The sequence below is a fragment of the Ixodes scapularis genome, unplaced genomic scaffold (genome assembly GCF_016920785.2).
Source record: "Ixodes scapularis isolate PalLabHiFi unplaced genomic scaffold, ASM1692078v2 PGA_scaffold9__187_contigs__length_104089568, whole genome shotgun sequence".
Taxonomy (NCBI): Eukaryota; Metazoa; Arthropoda; class Arachnida; order Ixodida; family Ixodidae; genus Ixodes; species Ixodes scapularis.
Genome location: NW_024609884.1, coordinates 43,457,371 through 43,476,521, shown reverse-complemented (window position 1 = coordinate 43,476,521; position 19,151 = coordinate 43,457,371). Strand labels below are relative to the sequence as shown.

General features: G+C 48.6%; 1 protein-coding gene across 1 annotated transcript in view; it reads right to left on the bottom strand.

Annotated features, from left to right (window-relative positions):
* LOC120848453 (adult-specific rigid cuticular protein 15.7) overlaps nt 1-18,165 on the bottom strand; it is a 41,577-nt gene extending 23,412 nt beyond the window's left edge. The window contains exon 1 of the mRNA XM_040504560.2: nt 18,081-18,165. Within this exon, the coding sequence (XP_040360494.1) occupies nt 18,081-18,092 (12 nt within the window). The 5' untranslated portion in view covers nt 18,093-18,165. The remainder of the gene's footprint in view (nt 1-18,080) is intronic.
* Between the last annotated feature and the right edge of the window lie 986 nt (nt 18,166-19,151).

The window sequence follows — 19,151 nt, the reverse complement described above, 5'->3', positions numbered from 1 at the left end:
GCGTGCGGGGGGCTTTAAAACCCCTAACAATGGGGGTGGAGGAGTGTGTGTTTTACAGCTCGAAGGAAGTATGCGCATGGAGCGAGGTAAACAAATGCGAAGAGTGGACTTATCGGCCATTATATTCCCAAACCCGCCGCGCTGACAGGACTTCAAAAGGGTAACTCGATCGGCTTCACTCAATCGCTCGACTCTAACAGCTCTTCTCTGGCGGAGGGCAGTCGGGGCGGGGGCCTCGTTTTCTATTGTTCTTCGGAAATTTTGACGATGGGGGACCGCCGCAAACGGTTCAGGGTCTCGAAATCGTAGACGGGCATAGACGGGGCACGACATGGGCCAGTACGTTGCTCGCCTTCCTCGTGTTTTAAAACGGGAAAAAAACAAAGAAGGAAACCATTGTCGACGCTCGATGCGAGGTGACTGACTGTTCGACAGGTTCGCACGTTCACCCTCCCTCAATTCAAATTTCTCACTCAGCTTAGCCCACGACGGAAAGGTGACATGTAACCTTGACTATGGGGGACCTGACTATGGACGCTTCGACCGCCAAAAGGTTTTGGAACACAAACGTTCTGTAGCTGGGAACACTAATTCGTAGATAATTGCCATCTCCTAAAAAGTTTGTAAAAAAAAACAAAAACATGAATGAGTCTATGCATTCACATTTCTCCTGAACACGCCAGGGAGTCGGAGTCGCCGTTCAAATGGCCGGGGCATTACCGGCGATGCGTGAATCAGATATCGAGACAATTACCGCACTACGTTCCCATAGCATAAGAACCTTGAGTAATCGTATTTTATCCTGGAACCGGCACGATGAAAATAAGATGATATCGTAGTCGTCACGAGTTGTTCGAACCTCAACAAAGATTTGAACGGCGACTGAACTCCTAGAGTCAATCAACCCTTGTTTAACTTGACATAAAAATACACGACCGTAATATTGTTCATATACCGTTGCGTCGTCTATATGGTTATTACGAAATTGGGGAAAGGAAAAGCGAAAAGAGCATTACGAACGAGCAAAGTATAAAGGGTTCTTATTGTTTTTTCGCTCCTGAATTTTTAAAATAAAGGGGGGAGGGCGGGGAAACGTGCGCTAGGTTCTCTCTAGTCCCGGTATGGCGGCTAGAAGGGGAACTGTGACGGGCGCCGTATGCGCGCAGTGATAAAAGGGAGTTTTCGTAGATCGTTTTCGCCGTCCCGCAAGGCCCTCCGCAACCCGCTACGATAGGGGGAACTCCACAGTCAAGGTTATCGGCGCGCAGACGCAGTAGCAACGTCTTCGTTGCGGAACGCTTAGCGGTGGGGGCAACGCGGTCAACGAAAACTCCCTATGGGCGCGAGGCACGGTGAAATCTTTTTAGAGAGCATAGATTGTAGAGAGGGTGCATCTGAAACCATGGGGGGCGTTTGCAACTGAGTGTCGGACGTTTCCGGCGAAGATTGGTCGCAATTGCGCATGCGCTGCGTTTTCGCGAGGCAAGGAGGAGAGCAGGCGCAAATCAGACGCTCGCAGACGACCAAAGCGTTTGTCACCTCCTCGCAGTTCGTATTGCAAACGCGGCCCGTACATCACGTGACCCTGATCGAGCAGTTAGAGAGTCTCTGTAATGTAGCGATAAAAATCCCTGGAGAAGGGGAACAACGGGGGACAAATGACATACACAAACAGAGGTCCCTGGTTCGATACCTGGACCAGGCGGATTTTTTCGGTCGCGGACCGGTCACCCAGCTGTGTACGGAGATTTGTGTTTGTCCTTTGTCCCTCTTGTTCCCCTTCTCCAGGGATTATTATTATCGTTATGATGGTCCAGCTTGCTGCACCTTTGCATTATTGCACATCATCATAACTGTAATCTAGGCTCACCCTAAAAAAAAGAAAAAAAATTGGGAACCGCTGACACCGCCTGCTGGCTGCAGCGCCCCTAGCGGTTCCCAAAAGTTTCATCGTAAAATTTTCATCGCTGATTTTGCATCGCGGAAATCAGGCGCGCAATTCCCATTGAACGGGTGAAACGTTCGCAATTCCGGTATAGTCGACAAAAATACAGTCGTACAGGTTTTGATATCAAAGGAACATGGTAGCAGTCGGACTTTCAATATTGCCGAAGCCCGAGTCAAAAGATGAAGAACTTATGTAAGCTGTCACACGCGCGCTGCGGGCAGTGCGTGTGTTGGGATCGTTGCGAAGAAAGTTGCGATGCAAATCTTGGCCACCGCGAGGGGCACTGCAGTCTGCAGGCGAGTCGTTTTCATCGGAACTCTGTGCAGCCCTTTCGCTCCCGCCCGTCACACTTCCCAGCCACCACTAGGGTTGTCGAGTTGGTGGCCATGCCACCTACTAGAAAAGAGGCAAAATGAGTTAATTAGTTAGCAATATATTCACCTCGAGAACCGTAGTAAAAAAAAAATGAAAGCCGTTTGCAACTCCCTGTAACGCCGAATTAGAGCGCAGCTCCTGAGGAGGAGGAGGGAAGGGTACTGGGGGGGTGGGTCAAGTGACCTCGGGGGGCGGGGGGTCACGTGACCTTGGGGGTCACGTGACCTTGTGGGAGTCGCGTGACCTTGGGGCGTCACGTGACGTCGGGGAATCACGTGACCTGGGGCCACGTGACGATGCCGATGACGTCATCAGTGATGATGACGATGACAATGCGGATGTCGGTGACGTCATCAGTGACGTCACTGATGACGTCATCAGTGGCTATGACGTCAACGGGGGGTCACGTGACCTCGGGGGGTATCCCCAGGTCACGTGGCCCCGGGGGAGGGTCACGTGACCTGGGTAACCATCGTGACCCTCGTGAGGGTAACCCTAGTAACCCTCGTGAGGGTAACTCTCGTGACCCTCGTGAGGGTAACTCTCATAACCCTCATGACCCTCGTGAGGGTAACCCTCGTGAAGGTAACCCTTTTGAGGGTTACTAACCCTCGTAACCCTCGTGAGGGTTACGAGGGTAAGTAACCCTCGTGAGGGTAACCCTCGTGAAGGTAACCCTTTTGAGGGTTACTTACCCTCGTAACCCTCACGAGGGTTAGTAACCCTCGTGAGGGTTACCCTCGTGAAGGTAACCCTTTTGAGGGTAACTAACCCTCGTAACCCTCGTGAGGGTTACGAGGGTAAGTAACCCTCGTGGCCCTCGTGATCCTCGTGAGGGTAACCCTCATGAGATTAACCCTCGTAACCCTCACGAGGGTTACGACGGTTGCGGTTACGCCGACGCCGACGCCGCTCAAGCCGGGAACGGGCCCCTAAGAGCTGCGCTCTAAAAAAAAAAAAGAAGACCGGTTCCTGGCGGAACATTACTCATTTCCCCTTCATGTGTCGGATTAAGATATGTGCCGGTGCATCTTAGATTAGAGCTAATCTAAGATAAAATAGCAGAAATGTTATTTTATCAAAACGTACGCGTTTCAAACGCGAAAAACACTGTTTCTTTCTTCTTTTAACAATCAAACCTTGTAAAAAAAAAAACGATAAATAAACTTCGCGTAGCGCATGAATAATACTTAAAATTTCATAATGTTATTGGTGTGACCACGAGAATAATTAACTCAACAGTATCAATTAACTTTAAAATCTTAATTTTTGATAAAATAATGTAGTTGGAGCCGTGCCGTTAAATTTTACTTATGGTGAATTCCACTCGTAGATCTGGAGCGCTTTCCAAAATCCGCGAGGGAGGCAAAATTCCGCTCCGTGGGACCCGCTCCGAATCGACGAGGGGAAGATAAACTTGCATTTTTGGAGCGACCTCCCCCACACCCCTCCCCATCCCTTCTCCCTCCGCCGTACAAAATGGCCGCTGCTCGAACTTAACCAGCCCACCAACGCCTCAGCCGGCTGATCTTTCCGACGACCAGTGACGACTGTCACTGCTTAGCTGCAGACGTAACACGCGACACAGGCCGGGCGAAATTATACGTACCACGGCGCCCATGTCACAAATAATGAAGACGTCCGCGTTCGGCACCGTCACATACCTTTCGGCCGCCTCGAAGCGGCGGGGCACGGACAGCGATTGCGAGCGGTGGAGTTCAGATTTGTAGTACGACTTTAATAAACACAGAGGTAACAAACCATCACTTTCGCGGTCGTTGCCTAACCACTTCTTGCTTTATTTCACAGGAAAACGCCGACGGAATTCAGTGTAAAAAGGTAAACAATCACTAGCTGCAGAATGAATAGGCCTAACCTTGCGTCTGCCTCCGGCTTTTCTGTCGTTCTTTTTCTCGTTCTTCCTCTCACGATCACAGACGTCAGCGCTTACGATTTGCCACGCTCCACATTCCCGGCTTTTTATCCCTGATCTACGCGAGGTAGAAGCGTTCGAGCCGTCACAATCCAGAGTAAACAACCGACGCACCCGTACAGATCCAACTCCACGACCCGACCGGCCCGCCGATCTCTCCAACCTCGCCGCGCATGCGCACCGCCGATTTAGACGGAAATCACGTGGGCCGCTCTGTCAGCTTCCGGAGAGATCCGTGAAATCCCGCAGAGCAAGTTCGGCGGAGTTTGGGGCGCTCCGTGGAGCGGGCGCTGCCAGAGATCTACGAGCGGAAGATGACCAACTTGAGCCAGATCTGCGAGCGGAATATGTGCGCTCCAAATGGAGCACTTTTGAAGCGCTCGAGATCTGCGAGCGGAATTCACCATTAGAAAATTCGTAGTTAGCGTGAAAGGATCGGAATTGTTCATCCTTGTACACGGCTGCAACCGAACCTAAGCGGACAAAGAGCGCCATTGACGTCGATCCCTCTGCGCTACGCTTTGCATCGCACCGCTGACGTCATCTGCGGCGCTTGCGGAGCAACACCTCCTAGACAGCTTTAAAGCCTGCGCGTTACGCCACACGACGTCACGTCCGGGGGTCCCGCACTGGCGCTGATTGGATGCGAGTGCCGCGTCAGCGTTCGCGTGGGACTCTGATAGGAAACGAGCCCCACGCGAACGCTGACGCGGCACTCGCATCCAATCAGCGCCAGTGCGGGACCCCCGGACGTGACGTCATGTAGCGTAACGCGCAGGCTTTGCTGTCCAGGAGGTGTTGTTGCGGAGCCGGCGGATGGTGGAGGGATTGACGTGCACTGGCACTTTTTGTTCGCTATCTGGCTATCCGTGTACAAGGGTGACATTTCTCGCCCCGTGACGCCTAGATGTTAATTTTTTAATCAAACTTTCACGGCACTGCAAGATTCACGGCACTGCAAAAATAAAAAAAAAGTCTATGAAAACTGTCGAGCTAATTAGCTAACCAATGACCATTAGTTAAATTGGCCCGGAACTAAAAGTAGGGCCGGCCCTAATACCATCAAGCGCCGCGGGCGAACCGCGGCCGTTACGCCCCCCCCCCCTCCCCCCCCCCCCCAACATGCGGCGGAGCCCCTCTTTTGATGCCCCCCCCCCCTTCTTTTAGGGCACAGTGGCGCCCCTCTTTTGATGGCACCCTGGGCGCCCGCCCAGGTCGCCCACCCCTAGAGTCGGCCCTGGCTAAAAAAACCATAGCGCAAGTTCTCTTTGTTAAAAATTCTGGAGCGGTTAAAGATTAACCCTGTAACGAAGAAAAAAAAAGGAGGTATACATTCCAAGTTTTCTTTCACTATCCGCGCAGTGACTCACTTCCGTAGAGACGCGTTCAACTGACCCATGTCGTTTTTTTGTTAGAGCCTCAAATCACGTTAGTTTGTATCAAAATGCTTATATTACATTGTCTCCTCGGTACACGAGTCCAACGTGTAAGTACACCCGCTCAGTTAGCCGGACACGCTCTCGTTTAGTCGTTTTCCGCGTTCCGTGTAGAGCTCATAAAAGGGAAAGGGAATGAAGAGCGTGCCATGTCGTGACCGCGTCCTTTAAAAAGTGAAACGGCTCTACAAAAGTGAGAACTTGTTTCGTTCTCTTGTTTGAGGCTTCCCCTGCGGAAAAGAAGCTTCTCTCATTATTATTTTTTTTTTTTTTGTGGAAACAATTACGCTAAACCGCTCCCCAAGGAAACCTCACGTGTCCCGCATCCGCAACTCGCCTCTGAAAAGACTGCCCTTGGAGCACGAGCGAGATGACCGCGCTTCCTAGAGGAAGAACGGCAGAGAAAAGCGAGGGGGGGGGGGGGGGGGGGGGGGGCACGTTTGCAGAGGTGAATTCCGCCCCCTGTGCGACGTATTTCCTCCATACGAGTAGTTTGCTAACGCATTCGCGATCAAGCGGAAAAGCACCGGCGCAAGGCTGGCAGAAACAGAATTGCAGTGGGACCGACAACCACGTTTCTTGGTGCCTGAATGCGTCAACAAATCACGGAATCCTTGAGCCGTTGTTTTGTGTGCACGCTCTCGTTGCGTCTTCCTTCCTCGTGTTAAAAAAAAGAAAAAAGAAGAAAACAGAAACGAAATTGAAACGTGCGACCGAAGTCCGCGTCGCCGCTTAAGCGCGGTTGGCATCGCGGTAATCGGCTAAGATGTGTTTCTCTTAAGGGCTCCCCGAGATAACGCTTTTCTTGTCTCGGGTTCGTGTTGTCCGGCTGTAGAACAAAAACCTCGAACCGCGCCTGGATTGTCCACCTGCGGTGAATACTAATAGTGCGCTTGTTGTTGTTTTCAAGTTTCGTTCTCACGATTTTTTTCCCAGAACGCGGGCTACGGTTTTTAAGAGCTATTGTGTAGCGGAACTTTGGCATTGAGGCGGATTGACAGAGGGAGCGGATTATGCTTCAAGTTGTTTTCGCGTATTGTTTGTTTTGTCTTTCCACAGCACCACGAAACGCAGAACTCCGTATTTTAAAAAGCTATTGCGTCCTATGACTCGTGCGGGGCGTCGCAGTTCTCAGTCGCGCGGTCAAGGGCCCGTCGAGCGGCGAAGTGTGGCGCAAGCGGGTTCGACGCGGTCTCGAACGTCTAAAGAAAGTCGTGGTCTGTTTCGACCGGTATACCCCTCAAAGTATAATCGTGAGTTTCGAAACTCCCCGTCGGTGGTTGCAACGTTTACGTGTGTCCACTTGAGAAGCGTGGATATGTAATTTGCACGTCGAGGTGCGGGCGCTGTCTTACGGGAACATTTTTGCCAGGCGCAGCCTAAGAAAATCAAAAGGGGAGAGACGTGGGGAGGCCCGCACCCGCGAAAGCTGTTTAATCTGGGCCGGACAGCTCGTGTCAAGAGTGTCAACACTTTTTTCCAATGCGGCGCCGCTGCAAAAAAAAAAAAAAAAAAAAAAAATTATACGGCGTTGTTTTTTACGCCCAACCTTGACTCACGGGCATTATGTGGCCGGGAAGTCACTCACTGCCTTGCGTTTTCACGCGGAGTTTTTGAAGTGTAATTTCGTCTGTCGGTCGTGCATGTGAACGCCCGAAAGGTTTGCAGAAACACTTCTCGATCGGTAGCAGGGGAGAAAATTGCGAGACAATGTATACAACAACGAGCAGCTTTCTCTCATGAATGACCATGTTGAAGTTTTTTTTTTTTTTATGTTTTCTTTCGTTCTTTTTTATGCTCGTCAAGGTGAGCGTACCGTGGGGACCACATATTAGACAATTTTAGTATAGCGTTGCTGGCTCTTACGTACGCAATATGCAATAGCATAGCGTACGCTAAGAACGACCTGCTCGGACCGGTTTTAGTTGTGCGTTACGTACGTTGCCGAGTGAACATCTCGCATGATCTTGTTCAAATCCGCCAGAGCCGTAGACTTCTGCGTGCTTATAGCGCAACCATGCTCCTCAGTAGAAATATTGAAAATGAAAACGTTTCTTATCATTTTATTTCAAATTAAACCAAGCCGCAGCTGCCTGGTCAAGTGCACTTTTCTGCGGGGTACGGAGGCTACGAGTACGAGTGCGTAGCCAAATTCAATCACGGAGCCTTCGTCACTCGTCCCGTGGAAACGGCACCTTTTATCAATGCTATCGCGGGGAAGAAATTCATGACCTACTGATGTCCAGTGCATAGCGGCAACTTGGGCGATTTCTTGAAGAGTATAGTTCGCCCGTCGGCGATGAGCTGCGCGAACAAACTTAGCATTGAGCAGATCTCAGCGTTCACGCGCATTGCGAACGGTGAACATTTTCACCATACACTCCTTCAGCTGCACGGCAATCTGACTCGACCGCGGAAGGTCCCGCGCAAAGAATTGCCGAGCTGAATACCGCGCAATTTCAAGTAACACTGAACTTCACCAACACCACGTCGCCCTTGCTGCGTCAGTCGAGGTAACCGCCATCTTGACACTTCTGCTTTCGCTGGGCCCGAGATCTCTCGAGACCATTCCGTAAATCCTGCTAGCCCGCAACGCAAAATCCCCAGCGTTGCGTGCGTACGCAATGCGCTAGCCCTTATATAGCGTTTTGCACATGCGCACTCTTGACCCGCAATTTCTTTGCGTACGGAAAGCTTTAGCGCACGGTCCACTAAAACTGTCTATCATACTACGAGGCCTTACGTAAGCTAAATGCAATAAGAATCAGTCAAGGAAACGTCGGCGCGCATGTCGACGTTTCTAAATTGAGCACTACGCGTATATGCCTGATTCACGTGTTATATGATTTTACTTGCGATTTTGCAGTCGCGACGGTCGTTCGTGTGGCACAAGAAGCGTGGTGGAAGCTGGGGGGCTCAACGGTCGCAGCTCGTGTTAAAATTATTTTTGGTGGAAGTGGTTTCTTTCGCTAGCCTGGAACCTTGTCTTCTTTGATGAGGGATCGTCGAGAAAGCTAGCGGTTGGTGTCAAGATGTTCATCGCCTGGCTGGCATTGGAGTAATTGGTTTCGATCTTCGTTTTCCTCAAAAGTAGCCCTTCTATTTAGAGATAAAAAGCAGGTCAATTTTCGGCTGCAATTATAACAAGCCAATACGCGAATAGTACTGTACTCATAATCGTCAAAAGGTTTCTTGGCACACATGCGCCCTTAACGAAGGAAGATACATGTGGTGCAAATGGGTCGTACTGACTTCATTATCTTCGGTCGCATGGGCCACCAGAGGAATGGACCATGGCTGTACACGTACACTTACGGCTTTTCGGGTTTTAATTTCACCGCACTTTTGTGGCTGTAGCTATTATGCGGGCCCCTCAAGACTTTAAAGAGTACTATACATATTTTTATTAGCATGTTTTGTTGAGATAGAGGCAGGCTAAAATATTAGCCTCGGAATATTAAGATGACTGGAGGTATTTGTGTGCGTGTGTTTTGTAAAACAGTGCCATGAAACTAGACGAGCGTTCTTGTCCTGTTTTTAAAAAAAAAAAAAAAAAACTACATCGTTATAGGAACTTTTTTTTATTATTACATAGTCTATTGGCCGCATTCTTTGACTCTTTTTAAGAAAATGAAAAAAAAAACTAATCAAAAAAAGATTTCAGGTAATAGCTTTCTTCCAGCATTATACCACACGTCAAGCATTCAAATAAAAATATCTGGTTAGGCTCGAGGACAAAACAACACCAACAATAACAAAAACAACCTGCGAGGCGGTTGTTATTTTAGATACTGATTTCTAAAATGTCCACAAATCGATTATAGCAGTGACCGATGACGGGTCTTTCGAAGACTTTTTCCGGCTACGCATAACAACAATATCAATATAACAGTGCGTTCGGAGAAGGAACATCAACTGTGGCACTTCTGAAGCACAATCGAGCCTGTAATTTAACGGACGTCGCGAGGTATGCCTTTCGTATACGACAGAAATAGTCAAAACTAGGAAACGCAATAAAATGGCCCGATCGAGAGCGTCGTCTCTCAGTCAGCCATGACAAACAAACAAAACGAAACAATCTTTCTTCGGTCTGTCTGAAATCGCAGTTTAGTTTTCTCCTCCGCGTGGTCATCGCAGACGCTGTCCAGAGTTCTTGTTGTTTGCTCCTCGTCCACACGGGGCACCGCCGGTCCTGATTCTCCGTCGCGTTTTTGACCCTCCTTCCCCCCGGGGTGTCTACTGTTTATCCTTCGAAGCGTGTCAGCGTCGCATTTTACAGTTGTCAGCATTCCCATTCATCGCATTTTATTTTTGGCCTTCCTTTTGAGGGCATCAAATGAGAAAGCACATTTGAATAACGCCTTTTTAGGAAGTGGGTGGAAATACTCGTCTATACTAAGGACCGACAATAGCTTCTCTTTTCCGGACAAGAAGGGCTAGCTCGCGAAAGTATTTGACGTCGTCGACGAGTGCTGGGAACGTGGAACTCGGAGCAAGCATGTCATTTATAATGCGGGCCCCGCCTCTCTTTTTGTATGCTGAGAAATCAGTTGACGGTTCACTTTAAGAACGACTCGAATTTCGCGCTGATTTCGAATTAATCCGGTCTTCGTTTTTTTTTTTTTTTTTTTGTCGCGATTTCTCAATTTTGATTAAGTATATGCATGTTATTTATGGAAGGAAGCTCAAAGTAAAATTTAAGTATGCGCTTGGAACACATTCTAAACAAAATTGCGAAAACGTTCGTTTTCCTTTTTTTATTTAAAGAAACGTAAAAGCTGTTATCTAAAAAGCGCGACCCTAGCATATTTCTTATATGTCTGGTCATGTTGCAGCAGACGACCGCGTTTCTCTTGTCTAGTGATAATCCAGCGCCATATGAAGGTACTGCAGGATAATAATATTAATAATAATATTAATAATAATAATAATAATGATAATAATAATAATAATAATAATAATAATAATATAATAATAATAATAATAAGGAATTAATACGCGAGTAAAGTTCCGATTCTTTTTCCCTCCTATATTTACTTTTTGTCTGAAATAACGAATAGGGTAGCTTTGATTTTAAACGTATCGCGTGTCTTGTCTGAAATCGGTTTCTGAGTTTCTCGCGCGAACATTATAGTCACTGGAAGGCTGAGAATGGCAGAGAGGTCCTCCAGACGTCTCACCTCCGCTAGGAGCTTACTACCTTCCACAACATCTTGGCGTCTCACGCCTCGTGAGCTTCCAGCGTCAGCCTGCACTCGCAGCCGAAGCAAACCAACGAGCGTGTTCTGAATGCACGCGTTTGTTGCGTTCAGGTGTTTCAGAACGCCTCTCGTGTGCTGTACTTCGCAGCCCGTACGAGCCTCGTATACACGCGCGTCCAGCCAGGGCACCATCTGAAGGATGGACTCCGTGGAGCGAAAAACGCGACAGATTTCGTCCGGTGGCCGTTATGTATGCGCCAACAGGGTGCGGCTGCGCGTTATCCGACCACAACGACGAATCGCGTACCAAACACCCAAGCTCTCGCACAGCACGAGCTACCACTCGAACTGTTCATCTACCATGTATTGTCCCGACAATACTGACCTCTGTAAATAGCTTCAACTGTAAATACACGTACTGTCTTAATCACAGTTAGCGGGGACACGGGAGCGCGTGGCATCGGGTACTGCCGGAGCACTCGAACGGCCCGGCGCGCAACTGCGTGCAGCGCATCCGGGCACGGAGCGAAGCAGACGTGCCATCGAGCGAAGTTCCACTGTTTTTCGAAGCATATTCGCTTAATGGAGTCCAGTAGCAGATGTTTAATTTAGTTAATTAATTTTTTTGCACATACATACATGGGCCATAGGCAGGTGAAAGAAATAGAAAATACAAAAAAAAAAAAAAAACCGAAAAAAAGAAAAGACGTATGGGGAGTATTCACTGGCGGCCATATCCGTGTGCGCTGCTGCTGAGCGCGTGCTGACGGCGAGCTTCCGCAGTCCTTTTGGAGCGTGCATTTAGCACCATCAAGGTTGCCGGTCTTAGCAGGCTATTAATGTGAGCTCGTTCTGAGCATGCGCTATTTCGTTATTTGATCCTTGTCTTGTTCCCGCATTTTAGTTAGCTAAACTCACGTTTGGTAGCGCTACAGAAATGTAGAGGAGTTTCTTTGTGTCACTGCGTGGACGCACTATACTTTTACATTTGCCCTTGGCTGAGAAGGTGGTGAAAGTTATACGTGCTCGTTCAGCTTGTTGGAGCAGTCATACGTCCATCTCTCGCCACACGATAAAGCACTCGGCCACACCTCCACGCGCAGAGAGAGAGAGAGGGAGAAAGAGAGGTCAGGTGATGAAAGGGAAGCTGTTGATTAATCCTGCGAGCATGCAGCATACACCGCCCTGTCAGCTTAGCGGTTCACGCTGGGAATAAATCACCCCATTGCTGTTTTTGTCAGCGATCCCTATGCGCTTTATTTGCGAGTTGAGAATCTTATACGAATTTATAGTTTTTGTCTCTTCAACGACGAGGGACACTTTTGTTTGATACAAACTGTATCTATTGAAATATCGCATTTAAAGAAAAACTAAAACGGTTCTAAATCTCAGAAAAAAAAAAAACACTTCAGTCGTTTTTATTTGGCTTCCAAGATTTCAAATATCAAAATTATACTTTAGGTTGATGCGCCAAGTATAGCCACAGCAGCGTGCTTTCAAAATAGCGTTGAAGCCCCTCCTTCCCGTGGCGTTCGCGGCAAGGAGGGAATCATTATGTATTATACAGGGATCTCAACATTCCCGCGAGTTCCGCAAGCCTTACCCGAGCTCTCAAAAGAGCTGCACGCGCTCCTTCACGCGCGGCACGCGCAGGGCACGCGTAAAAGGCACCTCAACCCAGAGGTTGGCTTTTTCGGTTTTTCGCACTCAACGTTTTTTTTTCTTGTTTTTTTTGCGTTTATTGATACGTTCGGTTCGGGTCAAATGCTCATAATATTCAAATTCACGGGACGAAAATGCGCTAAAATCCACTTGAAACTCGCTTTTTTTTTTCTGGATTTTTAGGTCCTTTTTTTAAGGCCAGACAATGAGGATATAACGGCCAGTGTTAATAACGTAATGCACAATTCATAGGCTTTCAGTGTATTCCATCTCTAGCCATGATTACTGAAGCTTCAAATGTCAGCAGAGATCTTCCAACTATGCATCGTGGGCCACGGACTCCAACTTTGTTTAGATCAAGCGAAAAGAAAAACAAATCTGTGTAATGAAGTAGAACACTGAACTTTACCGTAAATGCGGACCTAACAAGTGTATCTAGTTTGGGAATCAAAAAAAAAAAAAATAACGTCCCACCCCCCCCCCCCCCCCCCCAAAAAAAAAAAAAAAAACACGTTTTTTTAATGGGTTTACGTTATTTCAAATGTTAGTGAAAAAGCGTCGCTTTGGGGCAGTGATGTGTCTGACTCAAATAGCGGAGAAAACTTAGAACACCTGTCCCCTTTCTGTTCTGAATTCTTTTAAAATGAACACCGCAAGGTGACAAGGACGTTCCTTTCAGAACGTCACAATACAGGGTGTCCCCAAACAAATTTGCAGGGTTCTTTTTCACCGCAAAAATAAACCACGCATCGCACGAACACCAATTGTCCGGCCAAACGTAGCCCTGGAGGTCCGAACCAGACGGCAAAATTTCAGAACGAATCGTTATTGTATTCAAAAGTCATAAGTGGCTTTCTGAATTTTTTAATGAGAAAATGGAAGCCGGCGAAGCTCTCGAATGCATGGCACTGAATTACGCCATTTACTGAAAACGGGCGAAAACGGGCCCCCGTTTTGACTCGGCGATTGACGGGGTTCAACATATGTTTAGAAAAACAAAAACAAAAAAAAATCTGCGTTGGAGAAGTGAGATTGGTGACACGTTCTGCTCAATGCGGCAGCGTAGACCTTTTTCTTTTTTTTTAGATATTACATTCCTAACGAGCGTGTTTGTAAGATGTACTAGATAACAGAAAGTATAAAACAGAGAGAGGACGAAACACAGACGAGTAAATTCTTTCATACTCGTCTGTGTTTCGTCCTCTCTCTGTTTTATACTTTCTGTTATCTAGTTTTTTTGTTTGTTTTTTTTAGCTTTAAACATATTTTTAGTCTCGTCATTCGCTGAGCTCCTCTGTATATTGTACCGATTTTGTCTCCCAAGTGCTTTGCGGGAAATTAGATGCTTCAAATTTGTTAAGGTGATGAAAAATTGAAGAAAAAAAGCTTAGCTTTATATTGGCACGTAGAAATGTCTTTTGCTTTTTCATGTTTTGACCGAAGGAGGTTCGTTCATAAGCATTTTCACAAAAACAAATTCACCATATAGCCGCATGCTTATGGCCAAACTATACATAGCCGAAGCTTTGTAGTTTTCCATAAGAAATATTTGTAATTTAATGTAATGCGTGTCCAATCCATCAATTAGATCCCTGTTGTACTATCAGCTACGTGGATAGCCCTGGAAAGTGCTAAATGAGCGCTTCCAAGGCCAATGCTCAGTCTCTAACGTGAATTTTAACAAATATCTGTCTGGTTGGGTGGAATAAATAAACAAAGGAGGGACGTCCAACCAAGCCCTAAAGACAGATTGCTAAATTACCCAAGCATCAGGAGAATGCAGGGATTGGTGTTCCACGCGCCGCACGTGCTAGCCTCAGCAGTAGTAACTTTTCTAAAGCAAATGCCTAAAAAAAATGCAGATTTTGGTTATTTACTTCGAATCTTTTACACAGGGAAGGCGTGCGCGTGTGGCGAGTGGAACACCAATCCCTGCTTTCTCCTTGATGCTTGGGTAATATAGCAATAGGTCTATTGAGAACCCAATGTTTCAAAGCCTACTTGGCTTCCTCTTCAGGGCTGACTGTGGCGGTGGCCGTTGTGGAGCAGTTTTTTTTTTGTTTTCGTGGGGGAATGGTAGCCGAGTGCGTTAACGCACCGCAGCTCGTATACACCATTCACCCATATTTAAGCCGAGACGCTCCGCCTTCAGCGCAAGCTCGCTGGCTTCCGCAGTGCTTTGGTTGTGCGCGCCTCCGCATTCAAACTTGTGTTAGCAAAAACAGAAAGCTCGCGCTGAAGGCGGAGCTTCTAGTCTCATCTTAAGGGTGAACGGAGTATATATGGGGTATTCACCGAATGCCATATTTGAGGGGAATGTTTAGAGCGCATGCTCAGAACTAGGCTGCTAAGACCTCCAATCTTGATGGTGCGGAATGCACGTTGCAAAAGAGTTGCGGAAGGTCGTCGTCAGGACGCTCTCAGCAGTAGCGCACGCAGCTATAGCCGCCAGTGAATACTTCCTACAGTACGTGGAGCGAAAGCTCGCGGTGCAGAGCCCAGGAATCCTGGATTCAGCCCCCACCCCTGCTCCGTTCTATCTGATTGAGAATCGTACCGGGGTGAGGTCCTTTATCACTACTGCGCAATGCACGTTAAAGACCCCAGGCTAGCAGTCGTACTGCACCGGCTAAAAACCCAAGCATCAAAGATAATGTTGGGAATGGAAGTACACGAGCTCCACGCGCTCGCCTTCCCTATAGAAAATAATAGAAGTAAATGACCAAAATCAAGCATTTGTGGAACGCGTTTGCAAAGTTCCATTTGGTTTAGATTTGTACTTTCGAACAGTTCCAGCTGCAGAGGCCAGCAAGCACAGCGCGTGTACCTACGTTCCCGGCATTCTCTTTTATGTTTCGGTAATTCGGCTAGAGGTCTATTTGGTCTTGGTTGGACGTCCTCTTTTGTTTAAAGCTATAATCGCGTTTCACACCAGCCCAAGTTAACATTATTTGCATTTTAACTCGCAATTATCAGGGTGCGTGAATTAAAGGGTCATGAAACGATATCGAGTTGGAATGTTCATGACTTTGCAGAGGCGTACTGGTCCTAGACTGGTTCAGAGCCTTCTTTGTCGCGGTGAAATTGCGAGGATAAAAGGAAGCTATTTCTTTCAGTCTTGACTTCGCAAAGGGTGATGACGTAATTGTGGAATCGAAACCACCTGCCTGACAACAGTCGAGCGCGGGTCATGGATTGGACACGAGAACTGCGTGAGCACTCGACTTCAGCTCGTAACAATCCATGCCTCGGCAAACACTCGGGTAGCGGCTCGTGTACAACCACTGCAGTGATGAGAATAGCCGAACTCTAAAGGCCGGTTCAGACACTTGCGGTTGAGTGCGTTTGACTGCGTTGCGTCGAGAACCGAAAGCCAGTCACCGGCACATCTGTGCTTCGTATGAAGCGTGGAATCCAATTCAAGGACTCATCTTGGCACGCGATATTAGCAGCAGGGATGTCCTGGTTTCTTGCAGCCGCAACGCAGTCAAACGCAGTCAAACGCAACTGTCTGAACCAGGCTCAAAGGGCGATTCACACACTTGCGTTGAGACCGACTGAGCGCGAGGGTTGCCATGGCAACAGCTGCGTCGGCTCCAACAAAACGGGGTAAAAACCGGCTTTGTTGGAGCCGACGCCGCTGTTGCCATAGCAACCCTCGCACTCCGTCCGACTTGACGCAAGCGTGTGAATCACCCTTTATCAATGCCTGGAGCTCAGCACGCGTTTTCTCCTTTGCCAACCCCAGCGCGTGGCTATGATTCACGTTGGCGGCATAGGATAGGCACCAGGACACGCGGCTGCTTGTTCTGGCTCCGGGTTGAGGGGATGAGCGATGCTCAATGCTCATATTTCTGAATTTTTTTTTTTTTGGCGACTGCCATTGTGCAGAAGGAAATACTAAGGCAAGTTTATTCGGTTATTAGCGTTAGGGAGTGATTCTAAGTAGTATTGAGCGAAAGTAGAAACATCGTTTCATGGCTCCTTTAAAGGGACGGTGAACCGAAACTTGGATTTCAGAAAACAAAGCAGGAGCTGTATAGGCGGGATACAACAATCCCTACAACACTACTCGTAAAGCGATATCTCGAATGGACGGCCGTATTTTTGGAAAAAAAGTTGAGATTGAACGAGGCCGACGAGGCGCGTGACGTCAACATATCTCGTTTCCTCCTCTCTTCACTTCGCTCCCTCAAGGCGGCGAGGCGGAGAAGAGGCCGTTCCCTTTCCTCCTCGGGGAAACAAGACGTAAATATATCTGTCAAATGCGCCCCCTTTTTTTTGAAAAATGCGGTCATCCGTCTGAAATATCGCTCTATGAGTGATGTTTTGGTGTTTGTAGCATCTCGTTGCACGCGTTGGCCGCCATGTTTTGTGGAATCCAGATTTCGGTTCAGCATCCGTTTAAGCGCGATGAAGGTCTGCCAATCAAAATCAATAGGAGCAAAATGTGCGTTGAATTTTCAAGCTTTCCTCTAGTCACTGACAAGATGAGAACGGCAGGGCATCTCTTTCAGATGCCTGGCCTCCTGCACGCGTTCGTTGCCTTCCACCGTGCTTTGACTCCGCATGCACGCTCGAGGCTCACGAGACACCGAAGCATTATCGAAAGTAGGGAAGGTCTGCACGCTGGAGGCGGGACAACTGAACGAGTCACTGCCGTTCCTCTCCTGTCAGTGCCCATAATCAATATTATAAGGTTTTCGCGTTAAAAAAAAAAAGGACCATAACCTTTCGGTGATTTCTGGACATTAGATGTTTCCCTATTGGCGAAGATTATCCTCAATATTGAAATTAGACGTCCAATGGTAGACAGCGGACGATCGATCTGCTCTTGAGCTATGTAGACGAATTTAGCTAGTGCAGTGCGACTGCTAACTTGAGGTTTGAAGGTGCATCACGCAGTAGGGACTACACGACTGCACGCCGGTGCGATGTACTCATCTAGATCAAAACGTGGAGGGGTGGGGATCGAACCCAGAAATGAGCTTTCGCTTTTCGAGTGAAAGCTCGTGAGGCTATGGTGCATTAACGACTAGCCGCCGATCCCCGAATCTACCCTATCTGTGACTCCACTCGCAAGAAAAAAAAAAAAATATTTTTCTTACGTAGTTTCTACCACTTACTTAATTGCGGGGTCAGTTCGCTTCGTAGAAAAATATCAGTGATGGCGGAGTTTTGAAAGGGAAAAAAAATCAGGGGTAAAAGTATGGAGGAGCCGCATTTTGCACAGGACAAACCCAAAAACACCGATTCCTGTCACTTGCAAAGTGACCAAAGTGAAAATACAAATCAATGGATAACAACAATACAAAAAAACAGAACTCGGACAATAATTTCAAAAATAAAGAGCCCAGCGGGAGAATGCACCAGATACACGACTCCGATAACACATCTCGCCGGCAAACCTAGGGATCAGTTCCGGTCAGAGAGTTCTGACCCTAGGTTCGAGCGATGATGCACAAACTAGAAGAAAACAATTGCACGGGTCCCGACTCCGGGTCCGAACCCGGGTTGGGTCTCACCTTGGCAATCATGGCGGAATACTCCCGTGGGGGCGGCGACGACAAGGTAATCCGGAACCACACTGAGGGCTGGGATTCGGAACGGAGCGATGTGCGGCACGTCCAGGCGGCTCTCTTTCCGGCCCGCTTTTATATACCCCGGTAGCCGGCGGCTTCTCTGGATGTCGGGCCCTGTCCGGGGGCGGGGGCAACCGGGGATTTTCTCGCAGAAAAACGCGTCGGCCGTGACGTCACGCGGTGCTCGCTTTCTCCTTGGCGAGGACGCGAAGTCCAGAGTTGCGGTTCCAAGGGGCCGACGAAGGGCTGCCGAGGGAGGCGAGAGAAAGCGCGATCTAGGTCGCCCTCGTCGTCGTCTCTGGCGTGGCCATGTGCTTCTCCTGCCGACCGGCGTGCGGGCGAGGTGGGACCCTGCGAGGGGGCGCCGGAGAGGACCGACACGTCCACGCCCTGCAGCCCTTTCGCCGCCGTTGTCCGGGAGACGAGCGGTCCTGGTACGCCACCCGCGCGACGGCCGTCGGCCAGCGCCAGATTGCCCTCTTCCTCCCCATCCCAAATTGTTTTCGGCTTTCTCGGGGATAACTCGGGTTTTGTTTGCACTGACACGCTCTCGCGCCTCTTCGATTGGCCGGAGCGGTAACTCGGTTGGACTTCTCCCGACAACTCCCCGAGACGGCGCAGGAAATAAACTTTCTCATTGCCAGGTTGTCGTCTGATGTCGTGATGGTCGTTTGTTTTGACGTGGGCGGAGGTCGCCCCGTCGTTGGGATTGACTGACGGGTGGACGGACGTGCCGTACCGTCTAGGGCTGGTCGTGTTTGTCGAGCGACCGCGTGCGCGATAAAGTCGTTCCTTGACGAGTACACTCTGCGGGGAGCCGGCAGCTTTCTTTACTCTCTTCTTAGCTCCATCGAGGTAATACGGCTAGTGCTGTTTGCATTTGAAGTTGTGAGTCGGACGTCGGAAACCACCTTCCGTGTCGAGATTTCACTTTCATTCTTGGTGGTGTACGTTGTTCAATCGGAGGCTGCGTGAATGCCTCCCTTCTCTGGTCTTCTCTCACCTCCATCTTAG